Below are 17,251 nucleotides of genomic sequence, written 5' to 3' on the forward strand. Positions count from 1 at the left end.
CAACGACAGGTCTGCTCCATGTCTGCTCATGATGCTGAAAAAAAGCTCAACACAATGCAAAATATGATTGCATTGTCCTCCTCAACTTCTCTGTGTGTGTACAAAAAAACGCAGGCCTCTCATTGAAAATGAATTTAGGTGCGTCAGTCGCTGCCCATCTGAAAAGGCCTTTAGTTTTTATTCAGTATTTTGTCAGTCAAAAAAGGTAGTCGACGAACATTTTTCGTCATAGTTACACTGCTGCAGCTTCCCTGTGTGTTTGGCTTGTCAGGCCATTGGGTGTGACAGCAGACAGATGGGGGGGAAAGCTCTGTTGTCATTGTCTGGGACGGCTGCCCGGCTTGGGTCAAGAGAACAGAACATATCCAACATTATTGTATCAAAATGTCATGCAAACAAAACGCGCTCAACCCCTCCGACCTTCATCAGCGTCAACTCAAACAAACAAGAGTAGAAATAAGCTCATAGTGGAGTTGTGTATTCCCATTCTTTTGAGCAGTGGTTCTCAAACATTTTCATGTCAAGGACCCCCAACTGTCGCAGGTTCGATCCCGACGATCCCGACGACCTTTGCTGCATGTCTTCCCCCCCCATCTCTCTCCCCCTTTCCTGTCGTAATACTGTAAAATATATCAATAAAGGCAAAAAGTCAAAACATATATCTAAAAAAAAAAAAAAAATAGACAGAAAAGAACATTTAATAGTTCTAAGCGGATGTTTTTTTTCTTTTGTGAATAGTTTTCCCCCCCATTTCTGCTGTATTTAGATGGGACAGTGGAACATAGAGATAGGAAAGACTGCAGGCGGGGGATGACATGTAGTAAAGTACCTTGGGTCAGATATGAGTCCAGGTCAGCTGTGGAAGAGACCGGCATGTAGCATTTATGAAGCATCTTACTCAGTGAGCCACCTAAGCCGATTCATTTTTGATGTTGTACTCACCCCCACGCAGTTGAGCCACGCGGATGCAATAATACCTTTGAGGAGCTTACTTGATTTCAAGCTAATAACTTTGACCGCTGACATTTTGTTCAAACATGGAGATCAACAAATCCCTTAGCAGGACGTTCTGAGCACTGCCATGTTTATTACCTGTAATGGAGAGCAGCTTCCGATGTTGCAGTGGAGGTATATTGTCCTCAAATCAAAAACATAAAATGGCTGCCTTCAATCGATCATTGTCTTTTTTCAGTGGTCTTTGAGAGATTTTCACCTATAATGATATGCCCAATATTGGCATTGATTATTAATTTTATTAGATCGATTAATTTTATCGATTTAAAGAATGTCATGATAATTTCATGAATACATAATGCCGACACAATCCATAAGTTCCACATGTCCATGTTTATATACTAGCCTAATTAGAATTAGAATTTTAGAAAATATTTAAAAATGGTTTCAAAGTCATGAAAAATAAATGTTAAATTTGTATTTATTTATTTATTCTTTTTGTGGAAGGCTGTGGGGGGTGTTTAAAAAAGGCAGTTAACTACTTATTCTAGCCAGAAGATGGCATGCACTCTAAGGGTATAGCATGGCACAGTGGCACACTGCCCAAAAGATGGCGGTGCACTCTAAGGGTATAGCATGGCACAGTGGCACACTGCCCAAAAGATGGCGGTGCACTCTAGGCCAGGGTATAGCATCAGAAGACTGGTATACCTTGGGTGTTAATATAATAATAATCCCTAATATAAATAAAGAGATATATAAGATATATAAAGAGATTTTTGGTGTAGAGGGCAAAAAGGAGTAACCTGACTCCTTTGAAGAAGCTTGCCTCACTCGTTTCACACTTGTGAATCAATACCAGTCAGGAGTCAGGTTAAAAAAGGAGGGGACCAAATAGATTAGACCAAATAGAATAGAAGTACTGCATACGTGTTTAAGGTTTTGTGAGCGCTAACATACATCTTTGGATATACTGTAGTGTTCCAGCTACATTTCAATGAAATCAGATGATTTTAATCCCATTACATGCAATCTCTTATTCCCCGACCGTGCCTGAATGTACTGTATACAGGCGGCTCTTCACTGCCTTTTTATTTCCACCCTCAGGGGATGATTAGTAGCTGGCAAACCATGGGATGTCAGCCCAGCTTAACTGTTTTGATTTGGCAGCACAGACCAACAACTAGTAATCTGGATAGAAGCATGGCATATCCCGTGGTGGAAAGTAACTAAGTAGATTTACTTAAGTACTGCACTTACGTACAATGTTGAGGTATTTGTACTTTACTTGAGTATTTTCAATGTCTAATACTTGTACTTCTACAACCATTACACCATGAATAGGCACGCGTTGTTACTATTGTTACTATACTTACTGCCTGCGATCTGTCTCATCTAGTGGATCTGTAGTGGTAGCAGCTTGTCATCTGAACATGAGAGCTTTTATGTTCTTTTTATGTTCCACTAAACACAAGATGATTTGGGTAGTGTGAATGGGGAGGAGCCTGCCAATCGAGGTCTCATGGCTCCGGATAATGGTAGCATCACTGGCCACATGGTTCCTCGCCATCCCTTACGCAGTACACACACACACACACACACACACACACACACACGCACACACACACACACACACACACACACACACACACACGCAAACACACACGCAAACACACACGCAAACACACCCACACATTCACAGCCATTAAACTTTTACTAAACCAGCTGTGCCCTGTTGTCCGCCCCTATCCCTGAGTATCCACAAACTGCCTGGCGTTTAATGCCGTCTCTTGTTTCCAAAGAGCCGATACAGGCAATAATAACCACAAATGGGGCATAAATCAGGGCAGGATTAAAACATTTAGCCGTGTTAGGAGACGTGAATGATGCAATTTGGATGTTCAGTTGTCATTATACACAGTCGATTTAGTCCTCTCTGTGTCCTCTCTGTGTCTCTCTACAATTTACAATTTTACAATTTAGGCATTTAGCAGACGCTCTTAATCCAGAGCGATTTACATTAGGCAAGAACAAAAGTATGGGAATACATCACATATATAAAATGCATTTATCAAGAAACATGCGTAAGCTAAGAACGTAACTAGAACATATCTATATAATGACACTATACATATTAACTATACATATATACTATACTATGCTATACATATGTACTGTGTCTCTCTGTGTCCTCTCTGTGTCTCTCTGTGTCCTCTCTGTGTGGCATATACGGGCGGTGTTCATGAAGCAGGGTTTGACATCTTTCAGGTATCCTCCCATCTGTCTCTTCCTGTCTCCGTCCGTCCTCCTGTTTATTTCTCTGACATCTGAACAATGTAGAAGCTTTCCCTTCACACACCAAAGTGTTAATATATCTCAGTGTAAAATGGATGCAAATTGACCTGTTTTTTTTGTTTTCTTTTTACTGTGTGGAATTTCACAGGATAGTAGTACTCTATTTCACAGTCCCTTCATATGCTCCCCTCTCTCTCTCTCTCTCTCTCTTACGGTCATGTTTTACATAATATATTTTTGTTTCATAACTTGCTAGATTGTGAAAGAGATTTCCCCCCTCTCCTCTCCTCTCCTCTCCTCTCCTCTCCTCTCCTCTCCTCTCCTCTCCTCTCCTCTCCTCTCCTCTCCTCTCCTCTCCTCTCCTCTCTAAATTGAATCCTGTGTATCATCCCTTCCACATGCCTCCTGTCCCTCTGGACATCCTGGGCAGATGAGTCCTGGTGGGGTAATACAAGGGCAGGGGCAAGCTGCACTCATGGGAGAGCGCTGTGTTGTGTTGTCCCCAGTTTGGGCCAGTGTGTAGCCCAGTTTAGGCCACACATCCTGGCTGGCATAATGGTTTCTGAGCAAAATAGAGGGTGGTATAAAAAGTAACCACTTAATCACATAAGATAACCCATTAAGACCTTAGGTCAATTTTACAAAATACAAATACCTTCAGTAATCAGTAGTTTGAAAAAATAGCAGATGTACAAGCTTGCAGTACAGCACAAAGTGACGCGCTGTGAGCTTGTATATCTTCTATTTGTTTATAGCCAGCGCAAAAATGACATAGATGCTTTCCTGGTTTTAATGGGTAAACACTCTATTTTTAGACCTAACCCTAGACTTGAACCGCTTTTTTGTTCATCCAAATACAATCCAACCCTTATAGCACTTCACTCTGCTTCTATCCCTGATTGTCACCTTTGTTCAATAGCTGGTAGTTTACTATCCAGATACTATATTATCTTGGTCACTTGTTGTTTTTTACGTCACCTTTTCAGAGATTTGTTTTTTCTGAACACAAATGTTAAGAATGTTATTTAGACAAATACTAGGTTCATTATATTCTAGTTTATTTGAGGCACTGCATTGTTCTCTCTGAACTCGATTTATGTGAATATTTACCTTGTTGACTATAGCTCTGACCAGAGTTCATGTTTACTCTGCTTATTCTGATCTTAATCCGCAGAAAATGTTTAGGGATGGTGAAAACATGACTTTGAGGTTAATTGCGAAATATAGGGGGTGACGATTACCATCCCCCGTGTCCCCGAATGACACCGCTGCAGCAGAGGGTCCACAGCTCGTTGATCTTTCCCCCTCCCTCTCTGCTCTGCCTTCATTATGAGTTTCTCCTGGGCGTTCTCTGTCTCTGTATTAAGTGGAGACTGCAGTCTTCTGCAGCAGCATGCTGTTCAGGGTGCATGGTAAAACACCCTGCAGCAGCTTCAAGCTGTCTGTCTCTCTCTGTCTCCTTCTCTGTACTGGCAAATCCATCCTGAGTGCCACTGTGTATGCTTCAAGGACACCCATAACTCTGTGTACGAATATACGAGTGCACAAATGGAACCAGTTGGACACCCATTTAGTTGCATTAGCACAATCTCAGAGTTAAAGACCTGTAAGGGTCCATTTGGAACCCTGAGGGCCCCATGGACCCCACTCTGAGGACCACTGCTATATAAAATACATAGATTCTAGGTAGTGTTTTAGATGTTCAGGGTAGTTTCCCTCGATCAATCTCTCTTAGGGATGGGAATTGATCAGACTTTATTGATACCAATGCCATTAGCTATTCCTGCTTATCGGTCTGATTCTTTATTGATTCCTGATCAATATTTAATGTGGAAAAACAGTAGGCTTGCAGCCCTGCACAGGTCTTCAACAGTTTTACTATCTCTGAACACAGTGTAGAAACAGTTGAGAAATAGCTGTGCATGTCTGCCTGATAACATTTTAACAAGTTAAAATGAATTAATGCAGGGGCACGGTGGCACAGTCGGTAGTGCTGTCGCCTTACAGCTAGAAGGTTCCCGCTGGGGATGTTGTGGGTGCTGGCGGGGTGTTCTCTCCATCAGTGCCCACACCCGAGGCTGGGTTGGCAAAAAGGCCTTTCTGTGTGGAGTTTGCATGTTCTCCCCGTGTCCCCTAGGGTAGGTTCCCTCACAAAAAACATGCAGTAATCCTGGTCTGTGGTCTCTAAACTGCCTCCCCTTGGCCAGCCAGGGTGCCTGATGGAGGGGAAAGGAACTGGTTGGAATAACGTGTTCCTTCCACGCGCTACATCCAACCAGGGAAACTTCCCCCTGTCAGGTGTAAAGCGACTTGGACACTCATGCATGAAGGAAGCATGAGTTCAAATCCGTTTCACAGGGGTGAAAAATGGGTTACAAAATTGTGGGATAAAAATTTAGAAAAAACACAAACAATGAATTAATGCAACTTATTTTGTATTAATATTCGTAGGTTTTCCTTTTTCACTGTGCCAGCTCACAAGCGAGCATGTATTATCTAACCACACTGTAACACATTGAGGATGAAGAATGGGTGCCTCTGCTTGCATGTATTTATGTGTGACCTTTATTTATACTTTGGGTGGCATACAGTAGTAGTAGTTGTAGTGGTAGTAGTAGTGGTATCATTTATCATTCACTGGAGTCATTGTTCCCATTGAACCTGTTGTCCCTGAGCACTCTACTTGTTTGTATGAACTTATCCCACTTGCTTTAGACAGCATATATCTGAACTCTAAATTATGAATACCGGTATGTATAAAGTAAAAGCCAGGTTACAGATCATTCCCACCAAACTCAACCTTTCCCTCTGGTTCCCCTCCACCCATGCACCTCATTGCTTGCATCACACCACAGGGCTTGTTACAGAAACTATGTCACACATTCTGAATGGCTGTTATGCCTATAAAGGGCTTTACATAGCACGCCACAACAGAATAGTTGATCTCATAACAAAGGAGTAAGGACATATCTAAACATTTTGTCTGTGAGAATCTAACATTCCTGTGTCAAACCTTCCATGTTTCAACTCTGTACTGAAAATCCTGAAATTTTGCACATCTCTCTGCTAACACACCATATGTTGTTGTCAATGAAGAGAACAGATCAGTTTTCATTCTTGAAGTGGCCTGGACCTTTGATTCTGGCTTAGAGGAAGCCTTTATGACCAAAGTCATTAAATACCAGCCGCTCTTCCAGACGATCATAGAGCTAGGCTATAGGTGCAATCTACTTGTGTTTATCTTCGGCAGCCTAAGTAAGTAAGTAGCCTTGCCGAGCCATGAGGCCCATAGGGCAGGAGCCTATCTCCTGTTTCTGTAGCGTGAGGCAGCTTGATGTACAAGTACACCCCCTGGACATGACGCTAGTATGTCGCAGGGACTTACCCCCAATCCAACCCTTGATGCTGAGTGTCAAGCAGGGAGGCACTGGGTCCCATTTTTAGAGTCTTTGGTATGACCCGGCCGGGGATTGAACCCCAACCTCCCAGTCTCAGGGCGGACACTCTAACCACAAGGCCACTGAGCTGTAAGCTCGGCAGCCTAGGACATGTACATAGTTTGGTTGTAAGAGGCTTCCAACAACTTGGGATGCCAAAAAAGCAGCTAAATGGCTTACAAAATTCTGTGCAATCTCTTCTACTATCGGTAGCCGCCAAATATGGTGAAGGCGCTTTTACTTGTACCCCTGAAGGGTGTGTGGGCATTTGTCCGGGATTTGCTTGTATTGTATCTCTTATGTGGACATAATTAAATGATTAAATGTGTGTGTGTGTGTGTGTGTGTGTGTGTGTGTGTGTGTGTGTGTGTGTGTGTGTGTGTGTGTGTGTGTGTGTGTGTGTGTGTGTGTGTGTGTGTGTGTGTGTGCGTGCGTCCGCGTGTGTGTGAGAGAGAGAATACTGCACCAAGAATAACTCAAACACTTAACATCCTCCTCTTCTTCCTCCATCTTCCAGTTCTTCCCGTACGGTGATGCGTCAAAGTTTGCCCAGCATGCCTTCAGGACGTTTGACAAGAACGGTGACGGCACCATCGACTTCAGGGAGTTCATCTGTGCTCTGTCCATCACGTCACGAGGCAGCTTCGAGCAGAAACTCAACTGGGCCTTCAACATGTATGACCTGGACGGAGACGGCAAGATCACAAGGGTGGAAATGCTGGAGATCATCGAGGTATGGAGGATAGATAGGACGGACGAATAGACAGAAGGTAGGAAGGAAGGAAAAAAGAGAGTTCAACTACACACCATTTTCAAAAATTGCAAAGTAAATTTTCCAGATTGTTCATTTAACTCTGAGGGTGTAAAATGCAACCTTATGGGTCCTAAAGATAGATTGATCAGTTGAATATATCAAAAGCTTTATAAACATCAGAGGATGAACCCTAATGTTTTTGTTGAGCCATGGCTTTATCTCTAGCACCACCATCAGGCCAAAATCTTCAATTGTACACAAGATATCTCAAAATCTAATACATTTGTAAATTGCCATGAGATATGAGATTTTCTATTTCCTTCACTGAACAACATAAGCCTTACAACGTTTTGTGAGCTTGTAGCTCACAAAACGTTTTGTGTTTTTTTTAAAAGATTAATTTAATGATAATGCAAACATCATCATTCAAAACACAGAATTACAGAATCATGATTTTCTTTTTTTAAACAAGACAAGACAAACTAAAAAAAGAAAACAAAAAACAGCAAAAAGAAAAACAAAACTGAAAAAAGGGATCCCCCCACCCACCCCAACCCCAGAAAGGTAAACTACACAGCTTTACTACTCTGTCCATAACACCACTTGACTCGGATAAATAAATAAAAATAAAACAAAATCCACCCAGAGGAGATATTGAAGGTAGAACCTCAAAGAACCTACCCCAGATCTTTTCAAAAGTAGCAGGCTATCTTTTCAGGAGTACAGTATGATGAAAGCTAGTGCCAGTGTCTCTGTGAAGGTGAGTTTTCAGATTTCCAGTTAACCAAAATGATTTTCTTCGCAGCTGTACTGGCGAGTAACACAAAATACTCGTAACCAAATTCTTGGAATCCTTTCCTTACTGAAAGAGTTAATTAAATAACAAACATTAAAAGTTCAATAAGAACAACACAACAAACAAAATCTCAACCCACCGCTTCCCTCTTGTCTTCTCCTGCAGGCCATCTACAAGATGGTGGGCACCGTGATCATGATGAAGATGAACGAAGATGGCCTGACGCCAGAGCAGAGGGTGGACAAGATCTTCTCCAAGATGGATAAGAACAACGACGACCAGATCTCGCTGGAGGAGTTCAAGGAGGCGGCCAAGAGCGACCCCTCCATCGTATTACTGCTGCAGTGTGACCTCCAGAAATAGGCCGGAGGGCGAAGCAAGCCCTCCCCCACAGCCACCACAGACTGCACAGCGAGAATTTCATGTTCCATTCAGTTTGCAGCTATATTTCCACTGAAAAAAACAAAAACAAAAAAATATATATATTATGCTTGGACTACCTTTCAATGGATCCGCTTCTTGTGTTTGAAACACTCGTGTGCATGAGAATGTTATTTGCTATAAAAAGATCAACACATAACATATAACAACAGTGTGCGAATGGAAGAGTGCGGGTTGCACGTTGACACTTGAAACACACACACACACACACACACACACACACACACACACACACACACACACACACACACACACACACATGCACGCACATGCACACACATGCACGCACACACACACTCTCTCCCTACATATTGACCCCTTGCACAAATATATAAATATATATATAGATATATAAATATGAATAATATATTTGAATTATTTAAAGATCAACTGCCAAAATGTGAAGTGTGCAAAGTATTTTCCATACAGTCTCATTCAACTGGAGCTTGCGCATCAGTAATGTGCTACATTAAAGATTTACTGCTACTCTACTTATTGTTCAGAGTTTACTGATGCTAGTTATACAGTATGTGATTCATGATATTGAGTAACGTCAACCAAACCAGTTTCCTATAAAGACACTAATTTACAAGAGTTCATCCATCCTCCAAATTTTAGCCCAGGATAGACGAAGAGATGGATTAGCATCTGTCCAACTTTTCCATCCAAACACCTGCTTGTACAAAACAAAAAGTAAATGTAGTTAATTTGCATGTCTTTAGGTTCTGCCTTAAAATCTCCTCAATGTGCATCCTGTAAAATTAATGGAAGCCTTATCAAAGAAACATGGTGACACTTTAAAACCGTAAGAAAAGATTTTTATTGAAATGGGATGGTTATTGGTGGGTAATTATATTAGGGTAGGTTGTTCTACAAGTATTGTCACATGGGATGTAATTTTTTGTGATTTGTGGACATTTTATTTTGACTGCTATTACTGTGGGAGCATGTTTCCTTGTAGATTAGCTATAGTACATGTTGCAAAGATCTAATGCCCTACCCCTGTGCACATAAATACTCTATCTCCTGAATCGATCTAAGTAGATATGGAAGGATGTGTAGAGTAGCCTATCTGGTGAACCCACCATTCTAAATCGGTATGAGAAAATATAAATCGAATGGTTAATTGGTAAATCAATTATTGATTGAAATTTAAGCTGTTGGGTTCCAAATCTACACTACAAAGGCAGGTACCCTGATGTAGCTAACCAGAGGTAGTGAATGTCTTTAATTAGGTTATATATGGTAAGAATATAAAATAGCATATGTATACAATATTTTATTTATTTATTTTAAGTTTGTTGTCAAACTTAGTTTTAACCTTTGTCACCTCAACCACAATTTGTTTCACCCCCAATGAACATACAGGTTGCATATCAATGAGCTGAAATCCAAGTTGTTGTTTTTTTGGTTTGTTTTTTGTTTACACTGTATAAAAGTTGTAAAAAATAACAAGGAATAAGGCCAATGCAACCTTTCTTGTTTGCGTTTTTGAACTTAAGTAAATGAGTGCTCAGAGCAGCACAGACAGAAGCAGTATGTGACATTTCTTTGTACCCTCGTAAACAAGGTGACAGCGCTTGTAACTAGACACGTGTCTTGTAGGCTAAACAGTTCTTTCCCCCAACCCTCCTCATAGAAGTGTTGTTCTTTCTATTGCTACCAACCCGTCTTTTTGTACTTTTTTACTCCCCTGTATCTCTCTCTTAACATACACATGCTTATGCATACTAAATGTATATAAGTTCAGTAGAGCTATTAGAGCACCCTCCACTTAAAGACAAAAACTGCAAGCCCTGGTCGGTTTGTAAAGACAGCTCCATGAAGGTGTTAGGGCAGAGCCACAAATCCTGCTCCTCTGGTATAAAAAACAACTCTATGTAACCCTACACAGTAAAATCCTGAGTGTTAATCTGAGAGTGTACAAATGGAACCAAATGGACCCATAACACTATAAATTAACATTGAGGATTTTTCAGTGTACACAGTAAAATGTTAGTTTAACACTCGCAGTTAGAGTAACATTTTTGCATTGTACTCATTATCAACACAAAACACCAGTCCATTGCCATCGTTTAGCAATTAGGCTTGTCCCAGTAAGTTTGTAATCAGAATTTTGCCCTGAAATGTTTATAATTACAATTCTCTTATTACTATTGCTATTATGACCACGATACCAAATGTAAGCAATGGCAACTGTGTACAAGGATTCTTTTGTAGCATGTATTGTGTTCCTGATGACATGGCTGCACTACTCCCTTGTGTTGTGATTTACTCTAATAAAAGGAACTCTATGGGCCCTTGACTGTTGTTACCTCAACTCAACTCATAAGCGCTTGTTTGGTCAAACAGCTGTGATTTAGGTGTATGCCCCTCGGCTGGATAAGCTTGTTTCACTCATAATAAGGTTTTAAACCCTATTGACCGGAGACCCAGGGGACTATGCTTGGTCCCCTACTTATTTTCCCCTCTGTACTAAATCTTTCCCCTGGAAATAGCTGATCCACAAACACAAACAGTTGTGAGCTTGTAGATCTTCTCAATCTCATTTTGCAAAATGTTTGCCTATTATGACATGTCCAGAATGAAGAAAGGTGAAGGTGAAGTTCATATCTGTGCCAACACCATGCAACTGTCAAAGTTGTTTCCCACCTTTGGCATGATTATGTAATTTTGCCCTTACCCTTGAATATGACTCACATTTTCCATTGACCTATTTGATCCAAACGTTAAACACTATCTGGCTTCCCTATTGTTGGGCATGTCATGAGTGAAGATGTTCAGACAAGCTCGAGAAGTTCACAATGCAAGGTGTTGTGAGCTTGTAGTTTGGCTTTTTTTGTATAAAAGTATAAAATAAGTATAAAATAGGCTCTCCAGGACAGTCATTCACACTAAGATTAATACAACATCTGCCCATCCATTTTTGAGTTATTTTGTTCACACACAGAATTTATGTTGACATCATTGCTGATTAGCAAAGCATCACTTGAATTGATTTTGCATGAGGTAACCAACACATCAAACCACATCTTTATGTCTCTTCACATGGCTTATAATGCCATTGTGACCATGACTTTTTCAACCCAAAAGTATTTTTTTTCTTCAGGGTCATTCCCCCCAAAGTTACATGAAAATCCGGCCATCTGCTATTTTGCAAAGAGATAAAACAGAATTAAAGTGGAGGATCACAATGAATTAATCTCAGCAAGGCATAACAGACATTTTAACAACAAAGATCAATGTAAAGCAACTTGATTTTCAGTCTATTTCACTGGAAGTTATAACCTTCTAATTGAGATGGCTTTCTAAAACATTATGGGTCCCCAAATTTGTGCTGGTAGAGAAAACGTGTTTATTTCAGCCATACTAGAATGTAGTACTGAATACAACTACTAGATGGTGCCATTTAGAAATCATTTCCAGACAGGACAGCTTCAAAAAACACAATGGGGGTGTAACCTGACCTACATATATCATGAAAGCATGTTAAACTGAAGCATATTAAACTGACCTACACCTACATATATCATAAAAGCATGTTAAACTTTTAAATGCATTATTTTATGTGATATATATATAATGGTTCTAAAACATTCCTTCCCCTTACTAAACTGCATAAAAACATTATTTACATTTCCCACCAGTGTATTGACCATCTACTGGCAAGGCTTTACATAGGCTATATAAAGAAAGGCTGCAAGCTAAATCTGTTTATCCATGACCCCTTGACACAGAACATAGAGGCATTGATCGTATAGGGTTCATTATTGCACTCTCACAGAATTACCATCATGACAGCAGAGAATTCTCAAATTAGTTTCCCCCCCAAAATACTAAACTACAGGCTCACAACAATGCAGACAAGTTGTGAGTGTGTAGATTCTCCAATTGTCTTAAGATAGTATACTGGTTAGCTGAAACTCCCATCAACAAGTACGTAAATGTGTTACTGTATATTGATTAAAGTGGGTTCACACTCAGGGAAATAATTCCCCTTCATTGCTCTAATGAAATCAGCAGAGTAAAAAAAACGAGTTTTTTATAAAAGCAACATTTATTTTACAGAAAAGATATATTTTACACCACACAAATTTTCAAAGCAAGTCATTATGACAAAAGAAATTACAAATTCAAACAGTTGGACAATGAAATCCAGAAAGGCAGACAGTTCTTTCTTTGCAATTATATCTTGAATTGCAAGCCTAGTATAAAAAGTTATGAGATAATGAAATAAAAACTGGTTTAACTTTTACATTAGATCTCATCAAACTAAGGTCTTTCTAAATCCAATTCCAAGTACACCTTTAAGTGGTGTAAGTGTCTAAATTAAATTTTGTCAAAATGTTGAAAAGAAGATTGGATTACTTGGGCATCAGACAGTAAATCACGCAATCTGAGACTGTGTACGTGTGGTCATGTGGCTGTGCAGGGAACTGAAGTGACTTCCAGGTTGCTACTTTGGTGGGTCTGTGTTGATGCCGTATTTCTCTTTCAGAAGCTTCAGCTGCTCTTCTTTCTTCTTTGTGTCCATTTTCTGGAAAGCCTGGAAAACACAAAAGGAGAAAAGAAGTTAATTAAGGACATGATATGGTTTTTCCCTCCAACTTGTTTTTGTGCAAGCTCTAAATTATTATTTATTTCATGAAGTGAAAAAGAAAAGGTGGAGGGGGGCTGGGAGAGCAATGAGAAAAATAAATCATACAGTAAAGTGAAAGATAAACAATCAGATAAACAATCTAAGATATCTACATATCGTACTCCAGCTGGAACAGTATGTACTTGAGTATAACATAAGGTGCATGCAGCAAGGCACAAAGGTGGCAGTACTTCAGCAGTTAGCAAGACAATTATTCCACAATCTCCGAATGCTATATAGAGTCTGGAACTACACCTCCTGAAATCCGAGAAATCCGAGCAAGGAAGATGCCTTTTCGGTTCAATATATTTTAAAATATCTTTACATCTTATTTTTTTATTTCGATTTCTGCTAAGCAGCAAGCTATATATAATTTCAATTTATATTAGGATAAATTTGTGCGACTGTAAAGACAAAACGGAAGTGGGGAGGAGGCTTTGCTTCCACTTTATTGCTTGCTCATGATCAGAGCTTCCGTTCTCCAGACTGTATGACGGAAGCATTCAGTCTTCTGCCTTCAACACAATACTGTCCAGATCTTTAATATGTGCCTTCATATACAATACTTCATTGTATAAATATCTGCCTTCAACACAATACTGTGGCCCAGGCATAGTTTGGTTAGACATAGCATTGGTCCGACTGGATTAAGGTTGGTGAGAGGTGCGTTAAAACGACCGGATTAAGGTTGGTGAGGGGTGCGTTAAAACGACCGGATTAAGGTTAGTGAGGGGTGCGTTAAAACGACTGGATTAAGGTTGGTGAGGGGTGCGTTAAAACGACCGGATTAACGTTGGTGAGGGGTGCGTTAAAACGACCGGATTAAGGTTGGTGAGGGGTGCGTTAAAACGACCGGAATTAAGGTTGGTGAGGGGTGCGTTAAGGGTTAACGAGGGTTACGGTTAGGTTTAGGTGTGCTGCCCCGTGGGAGGTTAGGGTGAGGGTTTAAGATATCGGACCAAATCATTTACTTAATGTTTTGCTCATATAGTGTGCAGCATCACACCAAAACACAGCCTCCTAGGTTACTGTATTTTATATTACAATTGAAGTAAACAGACAAAAGTGATACATACTCTGTTTGCATTGTAGTAGAGGACCACCAGGTATCGATTGCAGACATTGAAGCCTGACAAGTGGTCACAGGCATTCTTAGCATCAAAGATGTCCTCATAGACAACATATGCTGTTCCTCTTGATTCTGGCGTGTTCCCTCTGAAAAACACATTTTACTAAATTATTATAAGAGCAGGAGCATTCATTGTTACAGCATGCATCAATACTTTACTTTATTCGTTTATTTAGTCGGGACAGTGTATATTAATGAACATTACATTAAAAATGCAGTGTAAATATACCAGATTTAGCAAAACATGCTAATTTCCATCTGCAGTCCCCAGACATCAAACATCAAACAATACAAACAGGACTGACATACAGGACATAGCATACAAATACCTAGTACATTTCAAACGTAATAAGACTAGTAAGAATTATTATTGGGGTAGGTTTACTCTAATAAGCTCTCTAACACAGCAATAACCTGACCAGACTGGTTACTAACATTTTGTTACATAACTTTTCTGTCAAATATTTTAACGTTAAAGGAATAAATTAAATATTGAACCACCTACAATCAGTACACCATTAGCAGTACTAAAAACAATCTGCAAGAAAATCCCTCTAGAGAGGATGTTAGAATTATTAGTGGAGGTTCATATCTGTATCTTGAAATACTTACGTTCTGATTTGACGTATTGGTCCATATTTCCCAAAGATATCATACATTTCCTCGGCCGTGATCTTGTACGGAAGGTTCCTGATGTACAGGATTCTATTTACCTCAGGAGGTAATCGTATCTGCAGGCAACAGACAACACACCCGTCAGTTACATGCATTTAAAGACGAGTCTAGGTCATGATGAGTCCAGTTACAAGACCGCAGTCTTTGTCTCACGTGCAATTTTACTCGGTTTTGACCAAAAGGACTTCATTATTCTTTCCGCTCATTTCCAGGCCCAGCTACATATATAATGGGCCTGAGTTATGGCTCTCTTGGCTGTACCTAATACTAACCTCGTGCCCGGGCACATTGGAACACCCTAACTGAGGATCTAGTATGACTAGGAATTTAAAATCAATAAAAGTTAATTCTCAGACTTTTTTTAAAATGAATTACTTACTTGAATTACCTGACCAATTTAGTAGTAGTACACAGTACATACTACAGTAATGTAATTTAAACATGTTGAATACAGACCATTAGATATGTAATAGGCTGAATCTTCTCATTGGTTAGCAGTAGTGTTTGTCTTCTGCCAAAGTGTTTATGGCGTTTTGTATAGGTCTTTGCATTTCACTTAAAGTCATTTTGGTCATAGTTTCAATTAGGATTCAAGTTGTTCTCTCTTTGATGAGATTTAGCTTCTCAGACCCAAAACTTCAAATATCGTTGAATACGATTTTGTCCACAATTCCATACTGTTGTTGTATGTTGGTACCATACGAGAGATAACAGGCAAGCAATGATCAAAGTAACAATTCTTCTACATTATCCAATTGTGTAGACTTCTTGTAAATTAAGTAATGCCGATGTTTAACAATTGAATTCTTGATAATGTAAAATTAAACCAAATGGACCCGTAAGGGTCAACTCTCCTTCCTTTAGCTGGGGACCACCTGGGCTAGAACCCCTTCAAAAGACTACTACTACTAGCACCCTAGCCCCAGATGTGCCCTCTCCCTACGCTCATTATGAGCTACAGAATGAGCGTAGGGAGAGGGCACATATGGGGCTACTAGCACCCTTGCTAAGTGCTAACTCCCACGTATTTACACTGCAATTCTCAACTGTATGAGGTTGTGTTGCCGTGAGTGTGTTCATGAACATGGTCCGTCCCTCCCAAATAAACAAATAAGTATAATGAACATGACATTCGTCCAAGTTCCCAAGTTCTAAATGGGTTAGCCAAATAGCAGAAGATGTGCGTTAGCCAGCTCACGTTAGCCTCTACAGCTCGCCGAAGCTGGTTACACATGAATCTAAAGCTACACATGAATCGTTCGTCCTTTTAACAGCGTTCGATAGATACTAAAAACTTACATTAGCTCTTTTCGCTGCTTGCATAGCCATGGCGACGTACTTTTAATGAACAGTAAGCCCCTGAAGAAGGAAAATGGGTAACTATTTGCTCAGAATATCACTGCTTGTGGTAAAATGGCTGCGCCTACAGAGCTGCTGTTGACGACGAATGACGAGCTTCCGGTTCGAACTTTTAGACCATATCCGGTCACCCCCCACGCTCAACCAACACACAGTACACCTACCCATAGATATAGTTTATATATATCTATGCAACTACCTACCTACTAATTAATGAAATACATTGATTTATCAGTTTATACCCCAATCTATAAGTTTATAATTTAGGTCTGTGTCTAAATATTTATTAGAGATCAGAGTACAATTTTCTATACCAATAACCCTAGTAGGCCTATAGATTTCATTTTATTTAGCAGTATAAAAATTCTATAAAACATACAAAAATATAGACAAGGTAAAGTGCTAGGGTGAGGCAAGCCTGAGGGGCTTATACAAGGCCTCTACCTATAAAGATAGATCAGCATCCATTTATAACTATCATAAGCATAAAAATCAGTGCATCGGTTTTGATCAGTGATAAAAGCTTATTTGTCGAGACGTTCACCCAACACCATAAAAAAAAGCTTATTTGTCGAGGCGTTCACCGAACACCATAAAAAAATTCTAAGTTGACGTTTGTAAATTATACATTCACAAAATCAAGCCTTTTAAGGTAAAGGAGTACAAACTTATTTGAAATATAAATGCATGTACAAATTACTCACCGATTTCTCTTTTGTGATTATTTTACTTGTGTGTGTGTGAGCGTGTGCAGTGGGATGAAGATAAAGGG

General features: G+C 39.9%; 2 protein-coding genes across 2 annotated transcripts in view; one reads left to right on the forward strand and one right to left on the reverse strand.

Annotated features, from left to right (window-relative positions):
* Nucleotides 1-8,882, forward strand: part of LOC306940753 (visinin-like protein 1) — a 34,236-nt gene extending 25,354 nt beyond the window's left edge. The window contains exons 3-4 of the mRNA XM_079525927.1: nt 7,204-7,419; nt 8,402-8,882. Coding sequence (XP_079382053.1) covers nt 7,204-7,419; nt 8,402-8,599 — 414 coding nt within the window. The 3' untranslated portion in view covers nt 8,600-8,882. The remainder of the gene's footprint in view (nt 1-7,203; nt 7,420-8,401) is intronic.
* Nucleotides 8,883-12,715: 3,833 nt separating this feature from the next.
* On the reverse strand, nt 12,716-16,598 carry sf3b6 (splicing factor 3b, subunit 6). Its single transcript, XM_079526141.1, has 4 exons — nt 16,420-16,598; nt 15,058-15,176; nt 14,393-14,531; nt 12,716-13,223 (listed from the first exon to the last, which is right to left on the reverse strand). Exons 1-4 carry the CDS (start codon nt 16,447-16,449, stop codon nt 13,134-13,136), a joined length of 378 nt encoding a protein of 125 aa, XP_079382267.1. The 5' UTR covers nt 16,450-16,598; the 3' UTR covers nt 12,716-13,133.
* Between the last annotated feature and the right edge of the window lie 653 nt (nt 16,599-17,251).

This window comes from Electrona antarctica (assembly GCF_951216825.1).
Source record: "Electrona antarctica genome assembly, chromosome: 17".
Taxonomy (NCBI): Eukaryota; Metazoa; Chordata; class Actinopteri; order Myctophiformes; family Myctophidae; genus Electrona; species Electrona antarctica.